General features: G+C 47.1%; 1 protein-coding gene across 4 annotated transcripts in view; it reads left to right on the top strand.

Moving 5' to 3' along the window:
• The window catches only part of AATK (apoptosis associated tyrosine kinase), a 407,310-nt gene that overhangs the window by 331,374 nt on the left and 62,432 nt on the right, over positions 1–13,504 (top strand). For all 4 annotated transcript variants that reach the window (XM_069199741.1, XM_069199742.1, XM_069199745.1 and 1 more), the window contains 3 exons: positions 4,010–4,089; positions 9,324–9,442; positions 10,323–10,410. In XM_069199741.1, the coding sequence (XP_069055842.1) occupies positions 4,010–4,089; positions 9,324–9,442; positions 10,323–10,410 (287 nt within the window). The remainder of the gene's footprint in view (positions 1–4,009; positions 4,090–9,323; positions 9,443–10,322; positions 10,411–13,504) is intronic.

The raw sequence follows: 13,504 nt of genomic DNA, 5'->3' as shown, positions 1-13,504 counted from the left end.
TGCTTCTCAAATACAGATTTGAATAATATACAGTTTATACCTAGTGATAAAAAATGTTATAACACTCAATTAAAACCACACACCCCACAGCTCACTTTGGAACACAATTACAATACCTCTCTGAAAGAAATATCTTTGCCACCAGGAAACTTCAAGTGACTCCTTTCAGTAAAGTCAGTGCAGGTTGTCAAGCCCCTTTGTATTTGCAGATTTACCAGTTGGGCACATTTGCATGTCTTTAGGGAAGGAGACCCCCTGGCAAGAAGGTCTGATTCTTATCTATCTGCCCCTCCCTCAGAGCACAGGAGACTCCCAGCCTTTCAGCCCAGCTGGGGAGACTGATCTGCCTGTAATTTCGCCCTGCCTCCGTTGTCCGTTAGGTGAAAGGCTAAAATTACGGACAAATGCCGTCCGTGAAGACTTTCATCACGGACAACGGACAGCAGGGCGAAATTACCGACAGTCCGTGAAATTTACGGACGGGTGGTCACCCTACAACCCAGAAAGACTAAAGACTCTTTTGTCTTCGTGTCCTAGCACGGGCCGTTCAGCATATGCCAAGATCATAAGCAGTGCAAGGCGATTTGTTTTACTTCGTGGTCTGCAGAAGCAAATTCCACTGACGGTCCTCTTCTGTCTACCACGGACGAAAAAAGGGATCCGAGCACAGCCGAAAGGAGGTCCAGTGAGAGCCAGATAGAGTGAAAAGGCCTAAAACCCTCCCAATTTCCGTGCTTGCTTGTTGAGATAATTATAGTGTTTGTGTAGCTCATTTGCCCGCCTCTCTTTTTTTAAGTTTGATTTGGCTTATTTTCCGTTTGGTGGAGTAGTTCCACCAAACGTATTCATAGGCGCTAAAGTTCTGGAAATCTGTCCCTGTCGAGACTTTCCTGTCTCTCCCAGCGGGGCGGCTTAAATCAGCTGATGCCAACGTCAGCCGTGTGGCACATCTGGACTTTTTTTGCACACATGCTCTTTCGATGAACCCTCTTGATGCCCCTTCTCCCAAAAGTGCTCTTAGGTTGCAGCAATGGCAGAATGAGTTTCTTTACAAGCGTCCCAAATAAAACTGAAATGGGCGAAATGAATGAATTTCCCCTGCTGGCGCTGGAATTTGAGACATGTATGTTACACGCAGTTCTCTGTAGCGGGCACCTAACACACTGAGCTATCTTGCCGTTTCCACTGCTTCTAACGGGACCCAGTGGGCTCCGAAGAGGCACCCACGGTGGAAACAATTCTGGTCAACATTTTTTGCAGCATTTTCCTGCCCCCGCCTCGGTGCGAAGAAATGTCCAGCACAGACCAGCAGTGGGCGAGGAATGCTGCCCCTGGCTGGAATACCATTACAGATAACGAGGTCGATTCCGGGCCTCATGGCGCACAAGAGGAGGCCTCAGAAGCGGCCGGAGTGGCAATGGAGCCCCTTTGTCCCTTGTTTTTGGGCCCTGATGTCACTGGGCCTTGCGATGACCGCCTCCGTGCCCCCGTGCAAGGCCGTGCCGGGTGTGGGTGGCACACAATGGTAACGTTTGTCGGCCTGTGCAGGGGATTGTGGGATTTCGGAGAGTGTGGGTGGAGTAATGGAGATGAAGAGTGGGGGGCCTTCGAAAGAGGGGGCATTTTGGGATGGGGAGGTGGGCAGTGACCGAGTAGAGGGGTAAACCGTGATGACACTGACTGACGTGCCACTCACTCTAGCAGCCATTCGCATCCCGGTGACCACGATGGAGAGAGGCGCCCTCTTATCGGAGTCTCTGTCGTACTTTCCCTATTTTTGGTTTTATGACGAGCGGCAGTTTTACTTCTTAGCGCAGGGTGCGTGGTGGATCCCTTTTTGGGTCCCATCATTACGCTACATTTTTGCACCGCAGGTCCCTTTTGGTGCCGCTCCAGGATAGGTGACAGATCTGTAGTTTAAATACTTTGGATTTTTTCGGCTACAGTAGTTTGTGGTAGTTTTTCCTAGCAGGATGCAGTTGCACTTGCAGGTGCGGCTCTGGCCCCATCCGTCTGGTTGCCAGCCACGCCCAGAATGTTGGGGGCATGTGGTGGACACCCGTGTCCTAGAACAAGATGGAAGATGGTGGGGAGAAGACGGGCTGACGAAAGTTTGAACATCTGCCTTTTTCTCCGGGCATTGGCACAAAGCTGGTAAGATACATCCACCCATAATCTGATCCAGGTGTTGAAATAAATGACTCGAGAAAAGTGTATTTGGCAAGTCAGTCCTTGGGGTTCAGCGGCCACTGGCGATAGCCTGGCACAGTGTAACGGAGGGGGAATTGTTGCCACATGAACTACCCCACTTAATCAAAATATTGGCATACTTTGCAAATCCCTTACCTCTCTACCTGCCTCTTTCTACTTCTCTGGCAAAATGGCGAGTCCCCGGCAGATAGCATAGATGGTGGGGAGGGGACTGTTTAGGATTCTTGGACGTGGTAATGGGCGGGTGGTGCCTGATCGAGGTGTGAACTTACGAGGGTATTATTGTAACGACAGCCTCATTGGAAAGACAGGTTACGGTCTACTTTGCTGAGATGTCTGTGAAGAGGGCCATGTCACCCTGTCTTTAGTTGAGCCCAGCACCCCAGTTTTGCAATGTGTTGACTTATGTGCCTAGTGGCAGATTCAGTAATTTTGCACAAGCAATAAAAGAGCACAGATCAGCCATACATCTCCCAAGATAGGGAGGATCCCAGGCAAGAACAAAAATTACATTTAAGAGCGGCGAAGGGCAGTGTGTGAATTTCAGTCGCCCGCAATAAGCCAGTATTCTGAACATACATCTAACACTGCTGAAGTATCCAATTAGCGTTGTGTCTGGACGCCCAGAGCGTCGAGAGCGAACAGGGCGGTGTGTTTCATCTCTGCAAATGTGCACCACGCAGTTCATGCTGCCTTTAATGTGATTTTGAGGCCTAAGTGTACAGTTCGTCTATGGCCCTGTACCAATTAAGTCCATAACATTAAGGCTGGGCGGCCTTCAGGAAATTAATGGACTTCTCGACAGGCCAAGGAAGGCCAGTGGATGTCCAGCCAGTCGGTCACAAGCAAGGCCAGTGACTCTGGAAGGCCAGTAGGTCTGTGGCAGAGTCAGTCGCGATACACTTAAACCAGTTCCTCTGGCAGGCCAATGGCGCGCGACAACATCAAACATAGGACTTGAAGGCGTCTCTGTAAGGCCGGGTGGGCTGGGACATAAAGGTTGCTTGTCAGGCCAGAGCCACTCGAAGGCTGGTACAACCACTTTTAAGTCCGTCTCGACAAGTCAGGGCAGCGCTTCCGAAGAGTCGGGGGGGCTGGAGCAGAATCGGTCATATGTCAGGACGGTGTCTCTGAAAGACAACATGGCTGTAGCAGATGCGGTCTGGAGTCCAAGTCTGAACCCCCGGAGCCTGTCAGAGGTGCAGAGCTCTGAGCGGTAACGGCGGTATGTACACCCCACAGCAGTACTTCAGTACTTTAAATGGAAATGTATAGAATGCCTACATTCCTTTGTTTCTGAGGGAAAGTCCCTACGCTCAGTGACACTGGAATTAGGGGCGCAGGAGGCGCCGCAGCACCCCGTAAAATCCCAAGGAGTTCACCTGGAGAATGAATAATGAGGGATCCTTCAAATGTTTTTCTTCTGGCAGTATTTGTTGTGTTTTCGAAGACAGACTGGCACATATCCCCTACTCCTTTAGTGAGGTGCTGTTATTGGTTCACACCCCACTCTAAAAATTGTTCCAGCATCATTGCCTAACCTTCTAAGAAGAGGTGCGGTATTTTTGTTGGGACAGTACTCGCCCCTCTCAGCAGCAAACAAGTACTCCGGGATGGCGAGTGTCAGTACTTTTCCGTATGTTTCCATGCCCAGCACTGCTCAGAAGCGGTAGGACTGACAATGGCGCCACCTCCCGGACAGTGGAAGTGCGGTGGGGGAGGGGTTTGGAGCGTCAGGGCTCCTGCAGACGCGCCACATTAACCACTCTGGTCCCTTTTTTGTGTTTTCCCGTTACAGTGCAGCTCCTCAAGTCAGCGGACCTGGGACGGCACAGCCTGCTGTACCTGAAAGAGATCGGACAAGGATGGTTCGGGAAAGTAAGCACCTTTTGTCGTTTCCATGTTTCATGTCATTGAAGCTGTTGGGGGTATGAGGACAGTCCTGAACAGCGAGGTGTAAACTTTTAAACGGGACCCGGCTCCAGAGACAACACTGAAATGGTAGCATTTCGCTCCCTACTTTGGGGGATAGAACATTCTTTTCATTCCTGATTGGAGTACACTTGATGTGGGTGAATGCGTAAAGCCACACGTTTACTTTTAATCCACGTGCATTTATTAATGTAAATCTTGCTTTCCTTGTCGGTGCCTTTTCACATGTTAACAAAAGATGTATTTTGTACCGTAGTTCCTTTTCAGGCAACAACAAACCTAGATCGTTTTCTTGAGGCAGCAGAGGCGTAGTTATCAATACTGCAGCAGGTGCATTGGCACCGGGGCCCGAGGTGCTGAGGGGGCCTTTGCTCCGCACTTACAGCTATTTTTCACCACCAGATCATGGGGTGTGGCCAGTTGTCTTTGCTTGCATTAGTCTGTCCGGTAACTTGAAGCTTCTGGTGTCTGCTCTGGATAGATCAGTGGGCAGTGCAGGTGGAAACAGGGGCAGAGTTCTGTGTATCCATTTACTTTTTTTTTCCCTCAAATATATTTGCTCCATTCTAGGGAGAAAAACAGTCCTGTTCTCTGCCTATCTAATGGGCTGTAAATATGCGCAGAGGGCTAGGAGTAGAAGGAAGGAAGTCAATTTGGGGATTTTCCATCACATGATGATGGCAGGATGAGGGATGGTGAGAAGCGCACCTTATGGACTCAGCATCCTTCTCCAGGTACAAAACACTATCAAAAGCACAGCAGCTTCACCTATGCCGAGTTTGAAAGCTCAGACTGGCACAGCAGTGAGGCAGGCGATTATTACACCCGTTATTTACAGTGCCAAGAAGCTGCAAGGCTTTGGTCTTGATATAGAGCTTGGGGGATGGATACTCCGTCACAGATCTGACGGATACCCCGTCCACCTTATTATAAGTACATTAGACTACAAGTGCATTAGGATGTACCCATCTTCCAAACACCAAATCAGGCACTCTGTCACCATCGTGATCTTTATGTACCACTGGAGGCTGGTCCACCCTCTCACAAGATGTATAAAATATTCGGTGCAGCTTCACGGTCGCCTGTGTCACACCTCTACCTCCTGATGTAATAACGACACAGTGCTTCATTTTCAAGAAGTTGCAGCCAGTCGAGGCCCTGTCAGACTCCGGCTCCAAGGAGCGGGAAAGGATGTGCTACCAGAAAGCGGAAGGCCTGTCGGCATCTCATCCATGGTTTTCCCAGACTCTGGATGGTCTTAATTTCTTAAGCCATTGTCTGCAGGATTTATCCTACTGAAAAAGAAAACATGATGATTAATTTGTATTGTGGCACTATTGGTGCATGGCTTTCAGGAGCGGCTCGCGGTGGTAGCAGGGGGCAGCACGCGGAGGTAATTAATAAAAAAGAAAAAACGTACCTGAATCGTCGCGACCACCTCCGTAACCACCGCGCTTCCCCTCTCCTGCAGGCAGGCACAGGCTCCCAGCCCGCCCTGTGGCCAGTCCCGAGCAGCTTCAGGACTGCGCGTGTGTGTTTGGCCGGCTGCAGACGGCTCAGTGAGGGGAGTGCAGTGGTAAGAGCATGTGGCCCGCCCTTTTTTCTATAAAACGATAATAAACACAGTTTATTATCGTTTTCAGCAAAAGGTTTGCAGCTGCTGCTGCTGGCGGAGGGGCGACACTCCTCTACCGGTATGGAGGAGCCGGCCCAGAATGTTGCATCGGACTGAGAAAAGGCCTGCGCTCACAGGTATGGGTGTGCCTGGCCTGTTAGCTATTGACTCTGGGAATACATTCTAATTCCTGCTCCCCTCGAAAGCAAGTTGTGTCACCCTGGACAGATGGCTCCATCAGTGGGTGCCTCGTTACCCTTATTTGTCAAAGGGAGGCGTGGCTCGCAGGCTGAAAGCGCAGTGTCCAGCTCTGGTACAGAAGAGGGATGAATCCCGGATCTTCGGGATGCCCACATGGCTTACATTTCCTAACAGCGAATCAAAACCATATCTTTTACCTCGCCAGTGGCTACCTCGAAGATCTGGGACTGACCCTTCATTGACAAGGGCGGCCCTGGGTCAAGTGTTGGAACAGATGCACATTTACACCATTCCCATTCAAAACCTATCATTTATTGGATGTATAACATGTTCTCAGCAAGGGCTGGACCATAATTAAAATAAATGATACGAAAGTAGGGGAAATCAAAAATAATCAACGCAAGCGGCCATGTTCTGGAAAAATGCCATCAGCTTAAAGCAGGGGGCTCTAACTCATGGCGCGCAGAACGCGGGGTTTGTCTGCAGCGAGCGGGAGCTCGGAGCTCAGACGGAAGGAGAGAAGCAGCAAAACCATAACTGAGCTCGACAAGGGTGAGGCGAGAAAGGGAGGAGGAATCGGGTTGAGATGCAGAGGTTTCGGGGTGAAAGCAGATGTTAACTGATGAGTAAATACGGTGTGGAGCATGGCCGTGAAAAGGCGTACCCAGAATGTAGCGGAAGCTGACATTGAGCTGTTCTGACCAAGTAATCCACCAGAAAGAGGTGAGCTATGGGGGGGAAGGCGACTTGTGCGGAAGTGTTTAGAGAACATGCAGGACGGGTTAATGAGTTAAACACCCGCTGTACATCTATACTTGTCTCCAGGTCATGGGTCTGAATCCCAGAAAGGCCACAATTAGCCTTCCATCCTTCCGGGGCGGGTTGAGTATGAATACATTGATTAATAGTGACAGCTACTTTTTACATTATTTAGAAACTACAGAATTGTGGCACGAAGCAGTATGCGAAAACATGCTGGGATGATGAATTAAGTAATTAATATTGTTAATAGTCAGAATAAGTATTTTTATAATTCAGACAAAGGTATGTTAAAGTGTCGAAGATCAAGTAGAAGAGGGCGTGAGGTGTGACCCAGGTGAGCGTGAGAAACTCCGTCCAAGCCGTGCGAAGACCAGAGCTAGAATCGCAGTTCATCGAAAACGACGAGGAAGGGTGTGAGGCAATCCAGAAACGAATGGCACCAGGCAGGAGAGAGTGACCGGGAAGTAAACCAAGAAAGTGAGATAAAGTTCCGAGTATATCATTAGTGTAAACATGACAAAATATTTAAAAGAAGAAGCGTGGAAAGCGGATGTTTACGTAGACTTAAAAAATGGCGAGGAGGAAGGGCAGGGCTTTGGAGAGAGGGCTGGTGGCCATCCATGCAGCCGAAGAGGTAACATCAGAGGGGTGCTTAAGGCCTGTCAAGTGCAGAACACAGACGTCTAAAGAAAGAAGAGCGCAGAATATAGTGATCACCGGCCGCATCAAAAGCAGTCAATCGGACAAGGGGAATAAGAAGAGAACGAGAGAACATTCCCAGATACTTCCAGCCAATGGGCAGGGATAAAAGGGGCACCAGGACGTTCGAACTCTGAGAGACCCCTGGCCATAGACGACGCACTCCAGAAGTTTAAAGATAGAAGAAAGAAATATAGAGTGGCATTAGAGCAGTTAGCTCCTTTGCTTGACACACTTCAAGAAATAAGTGCACTTCATTCAGTGTCCACAAGAGGCCGCTGTAGGTCCACAGTCGTGGCTAATGTCTGTGAATGTTACCACTATTATAAAATCTATTTTGTGAGCCCCCGAGCTTTTCATACAGCAGCCAAGGAATTACCTACCTTATACCTTAAGCAAATCTCGCCGTAAGCTATACAATATGTGATTAAAACCTTTTCTTTCTTTATTTTTGTTTATTCTTTAACAGAGTCTCAGCCGCTGATTGAAAACACGCCAGCAATCCATTCATCCACGTTTGAAGGCGTGTTTCTCTTCCATATGACGATCCTCCTTGGAGTCATTAATGCATTGCTAGTGTGGGTTCTTCAGTGCCTTGTCCATCGTAATAAGCTGATGTACTTATTTGTTTGGAAATATTCACGTTCGTTCTCAAAACTAATCGGATTCTCTCATGGACTCCTCTGAAGTGAAGTCCCCCTCGCATTCATGAAACCAATGTATCGGGCCACTGTCACGGTGCTTGGAAGCCCAGCGCCGGCTGCTGCTCTCCGACAGGCCCCATTTGAAAATGTCGCCGAGTCCAGTGTTTTCTGGAAGAATTTTATTCTGTGCGAAGTTTACTCCCAAATCAACTGAAGTGTTGTAATTTCAGCTCAGTATTTCATACCAAAAAGCACCCGTTACCCAAGGTCTTTGGAGAGTTTGAGAAAATAGCCTCAGTAGAGTTTTTCACGATTTATAAATGCCAGAAGTCAGTTTCCCTCTTTTAGTAACACGGAGAATTACATGAATAGCTGGTGCAGCAGTGACGGGTTCAATTGTTTCATTCCGAACAGTATATACTCTCTCACCCTGAATGAATACTTGCATATATGCAGCTTCCACCCTCTTTTTCTGTCTTCCTTCTCCATGGTTGCTCACCAGTGTGTGCCTCCTTGTACCAGGCACCGGATACCCGGTAAATCCCCCCAGGCAGACATAGACCTTGTACACACTCTGAAGTACCTGATGAATGGGTTTATTACTTTACTACATTTATGAGTGCTGCATTCTAGTATAAATGCGTTCTGGAATTCTGCTAAAAAAAGCGGTAGTCACTGTGAGTCTGAGGGTATGCTACGTGTTTCTTCTTGGGCCTTAGCTGAGAGGGTTTTTGGCAGCAGGAAAAATAACGGCTGGGGGAACATCTTTTTGAAGCTATTCCTTGGAGAGGAGGGAAAAAGGTTTTTCATCAGAAATCAGTTAATGCCTAGAATCGACACGTCGCCGATGAGGTTTCATGTTAACGTGCCACACAGTAGTGAAATTCTTCCACACGGGTGTGCTTGGTGCCCAGTGCCGATGCCAGCGAGGAAGATTGACCCTGGGCCAGATGTGCCAAGTTTCCTAATTCTCTGGGGTCATCGCCTGAAGGTTTCCTGAAAGTGTCTGTGCACGCTTGATCTTAGTATGGCCAGAAGTTGTACATGAAGTGTTCCTTTCTCTGTAAGGGGAAGCAGGGTCCCTGCCCTTTCACATGCGTGCTGTTGAATGCTTCACAGCTCCAAGTTTTGCTAAGCAGTCCCCGTGCTTGGGTTCATGTTTGTATTAAATCACTTAAGAGGCGGTTCGAAGGTGGGCGAGGGGCTTCGGGGAGCTCTGCGTTGTGCGAGTGCGCCCACAGGTGCCTGCTGTTTTCTAGGTGCTCCTCGGAGAGGTGAACTCTGGGCTCAGCAGCACGCAAGTGGTGGTGAAGGAGCTGAAGGTCAGCGCCAGCGTCCAAGAGCAGATGCAGTTCCTGGAGGAGATGCAGCCATACAGGTAGGCATCGCCCAGGCATGCGCAACCCTTCACGCCAAGCAGTGCCCTAGATGTGAAATGTGTATATGATCCTGGTCTGGCACAATGCACCTTGTCCCACCCTATCTTTGGTATTTATTTACCTTCTCAGTTGCCCATGCTCTGTTGAATCTCCCAACAGTGTAGCTGTGTGCCTGTCCTGGCACGGTGTGTCTCACCACTCACAAGTATAAACGAGCCCAGTCTGGGGCAATCAGCTAAGACATTCTGCCTTAAAAGTATATATCATGCCTGCCTTGCCCATTAATGCTTTACCTTCCAGGGGCGGTAGGCAGGGCGAGGCAAAGGGCGCATTCGTATGAGCGCATGTGCCCTATGTGCTGGCGCTGCAAACACTGCCCTGCCCTGCCCTCTCACCAGTGTTTCTGAGTACGCCCTTGCACAATAAACAACTCTGTGCTCCTCACTGCTATATGGTTCTTTAGGTATAGGAAATACAAAGTGCCTTAGCACTTCAATGTGTTATTTTCTTAGCCTCTAAAAATAAACACGGTTCCCATCACCTGTGGTAGTTCATCTTGGCACACTAAACAATGCCTTACATTGCAACCCTTGTGTGTTTGTGGATGCGGCATCTCATTATAACTGTCAAATGACCACTGTCACACAACTTAACTGTGAGTGTTTTGAACCTGGTCTGGTGCAATATGCAGCAGAGACCCCCATACAATTTACAGAACCGGCCTGGCCAAACCAGTCTTTCCTCTTTCCAAGGTTTCCAAAATCACTTCCACTGAATTGAAGGTTCATAGCACCTCTGATGTAACTCCAAAGGGCAGTTCTGTTTGTACTGAGATTCTGTTGAATACTGCAAATTCTGACTGTACCTTACTCTCCGCAGGGCACTCCAGCACCCCAACTTGTTGCAGTGCCTGGCGCAGTGTGCCGAAGTGACCCCCTACCTGCTGGTGATGGAGTTCTGTCCGCTGGTGAGTACTGCACTCGAGCACTTTGATGGGACTGGCTGATAGTGTATGATGGAAAGAAGTAACCTACCATGTCCTCATCTCAGTCTATATTATTCATTTCAACCCCTTTGTTGTCTCTCTGACTTTTAGGTCAGAAGCAGGTAGGCGGTCTGTAATTGGTCAAATTTTGTGAGGTCAGGGCATGCGCTGTATGTCTTACTTATTGTGAATGTTGCCACCCTGCATCCACATAGACTGCTTCAGGAATGTTTACTTCATCCTGTTGATGCACAACTGTCAAGAGGGTACATGTCATGCGACACCTTCAGCCAGTTCTGTCCTGCAAACAGCATTTGCTTGCTTGAGCCCTCGCATTTACAAGCTGTAATGGAAGTCCCAGAATCCTGCAAGTGGTTGGCTAAAATGTCAGGGCTGGTGTTACATGTTACATGTGATGTGGGTCCGGTTGGCAGCAATACTGGTGCACACAGAACCCTATTTTTGCACTGATTTAATTTAGACTTTTTAAAGGGTAGATGGTGCGTAAAATGCCAGCTATTTTCTCATGGTATAATGTACCAGAGGGTGGCGGGCACGCCTCTTTTTAGCCCTAACAAGATGTAGACTTCTGGTCCATCATATTATCTGAGATGCCTCTGGTGGTACTGGAAGCATTTCAAAAGACTCTTGTTCTGAAGTAGGTGTTTCTCGGGTACTCTGTACATCAGATGTCTTGCTAAAATGTGAGGGAATGCACCATCTTCCAGTTGTGGACCCGTAGCCATGCACGGAAAACACCAAATCTTAATATTTTTATTTTGTTATGAAAACATTTTGTCAAAGAATGAACGAAAGGTATATTTGAAATTTGAAATGTATTTGTGGTTGTTTGTCTGTTAGGGGGGCTTTCAGAGTAGTGGGAGACTGATTGGGGACGCCGGGGCCTAGGGTCAGTGATGAAATGTATATTGCCATTGGTGGGTGCCAGGCTGTTGATGGCAAGATAGCAGGCACCAGAGGAATAGTTTAGGTGTGGGCCATTTGTAAGATATGATTCTCCATTGATTCCCACCTTAAACTTTCCTTAACATGGTTTTTGTAGGTTTAAGGTCGTGAGAGTAGGGTATAAACACTGAGTGCCAGGTTTGCATCACAAAAGTAGAGGTGTCAATCTCAAATGAGAAATACAATCAATAAGCAATTCTCTTAATAATCTAGCTCTTCTGTACTCTACATTTCAGAAGTTTTAGGTATATCTCCGCCTTAGTTCGATGATGAACTCCGATCCTTAATGAAAGCATTAGAAAAGACAAGCCTATGGTGGCAATCTTACAATCATTGTAATAAAATGTGCTATTAGGAAGAGCAATAAAATAAGTCACAAAAATCTATTTTTCCAACAGAATCTTAACCACACCTAATACTCAAAAAAATGTATATACAAATATAAAATGACTTTCCTGTAAGGTTCCTCCTTCTCATCAATTTGGTACCTTTAGGCAAGAATTAAGCGATTAGTAGCATAACCAAATTTGTAAAAATTAGAGCTTCAATTGCTAGCTCCGTTCCCACAAAAAACTATAATTGATATATCCTTTACACGCAGAAAAAAATGCCTACATTTGAACTGCATGCACCTCTTCTTTTCTGTCATTGATGAAAGAGTGTAAATCTAGATGCACAATGGATCCCATTTCCTATTAAATTAATTTAAAAATTAGGTGATTTTCCTTATGTTCAATATGATATATCATCAATGCCTCATTAAAGCTGGGCTCAGTTCGGGATCCTCTCATAAAGTCATTGTATTCCTGTTGTAGAAAAAGGCTAAGTTTGACCCTTTTTAGGGTCGAGCGCGCAAAGCACTTTGTCCCTGGTGTAATCTCTCTGTGAGCTTTTAACCACACCCGTCTTCCCCAACAGTTTGGTTGGTTCATCGGCTTGCCTTTTAAAATGTTCTTGATTTCATTAGTGGAAGGCATGCACACTTCATGCCTTTTCCGGTGGTTAGCCCTCCTCAAGTGCACCAACCAGCTACTGAAAACATTCGAGGCTCAATGTTTTCCGTATGGTTTCTGGACTACTTTTTCTTTTTATTCCGTAGGCAGCGCGATCTCGCTGGGCAGTAATCGAGCGATTTGTATGACATCGACCATGTTACGGTGATAATTACACTTTTGCCAGTTACATGGATAATTGCCCTATTGCAGATATGTTTCATTACAATCAAACTTTTGTTTCCTTTTGTGTGTCTGCTTCACACTCAGGGCGGCCGTTGGCTCACATATGTGAAACTGTTTTACTTTTCAGTTTATGTGGCAAGAAAAGTCCAGTTATGAGTTTAAAATGCGAAAAGCTCTAACTCTGGCAAATGCGAGACCCATTGCATTGCAAATGCTTGTTCTTTTCTAGTTAATGCCTTGTCATGTCACCCTCTTCCTAGCAGTGGCAACATTTTGGATTCTTATGTGACAAAACAACTTAAGCACTTTCTTGAAATCTTAGAGATACTCAAGTCAGCTTTTGCCCAAATTGGACCGCAGGACTTGCTCTTTTTGTAGTGATGGATGATCTACGGCTACGAGGAGGTGGTAGTTGATCTCTCCTCTGCATTTTATACCATTGTTAATGCCCTTCCTGCAAAACAACTTCCCAATATAAGCATTAGCTGTTTAGCACTAAATAGTTTTTTCTAGACCGGAACCTGTCACCCTTTAAACAGTTAACATGTGACACCCCCCTTGGTTTGTCTCTCTCACCCCTTCCTATTCAGCGTTTACATGAACCACCAGCTGTCATTTCTTTTCGGTTAGATTTATAGACTTACCCGTTCAATACCGAGTCATTGTTCAAGTTGAGCTCTAACATTTATGAATCTGCTCGCTTTCAAATCTGTCTTACAGCTGTCCATGGATGGATAAATCCGCACTGGCTCACGTTATCCCTGGCACTGACAAACGTGTGGCAACACTCTCTCTAGCTTATTTCACGTGGCCCTTGTCCTAAAATGTTCAAGAGTTTGAGTTAAAATTGATCCTGCTTTACAGATAAACTGTCAAGTGTGTGCCATGGTATCACTGCGTACTATCCACCCTTGCTAACTTTGACCTGTTCT

This window comes from Pleurodeles waltl, chromosome 7 (assembly GCF_031143425.1).
Source record: "Pleurodeles waltl isolate 20211129_DDA chromosome 7, aPleWal1.hap1.20221129, whole genome shotgun sequence".
NCBI classification, from domain to species: domain Eukaryota; kingdom Metazoa; phylum Chordata; class Amphibia; order Caudata; family Salamandridae; genus Pleurodeles; species Pleurodeles waltl.
This window is presented reverse-complemented; position numbering and strand designations above follow the sequence as displayed.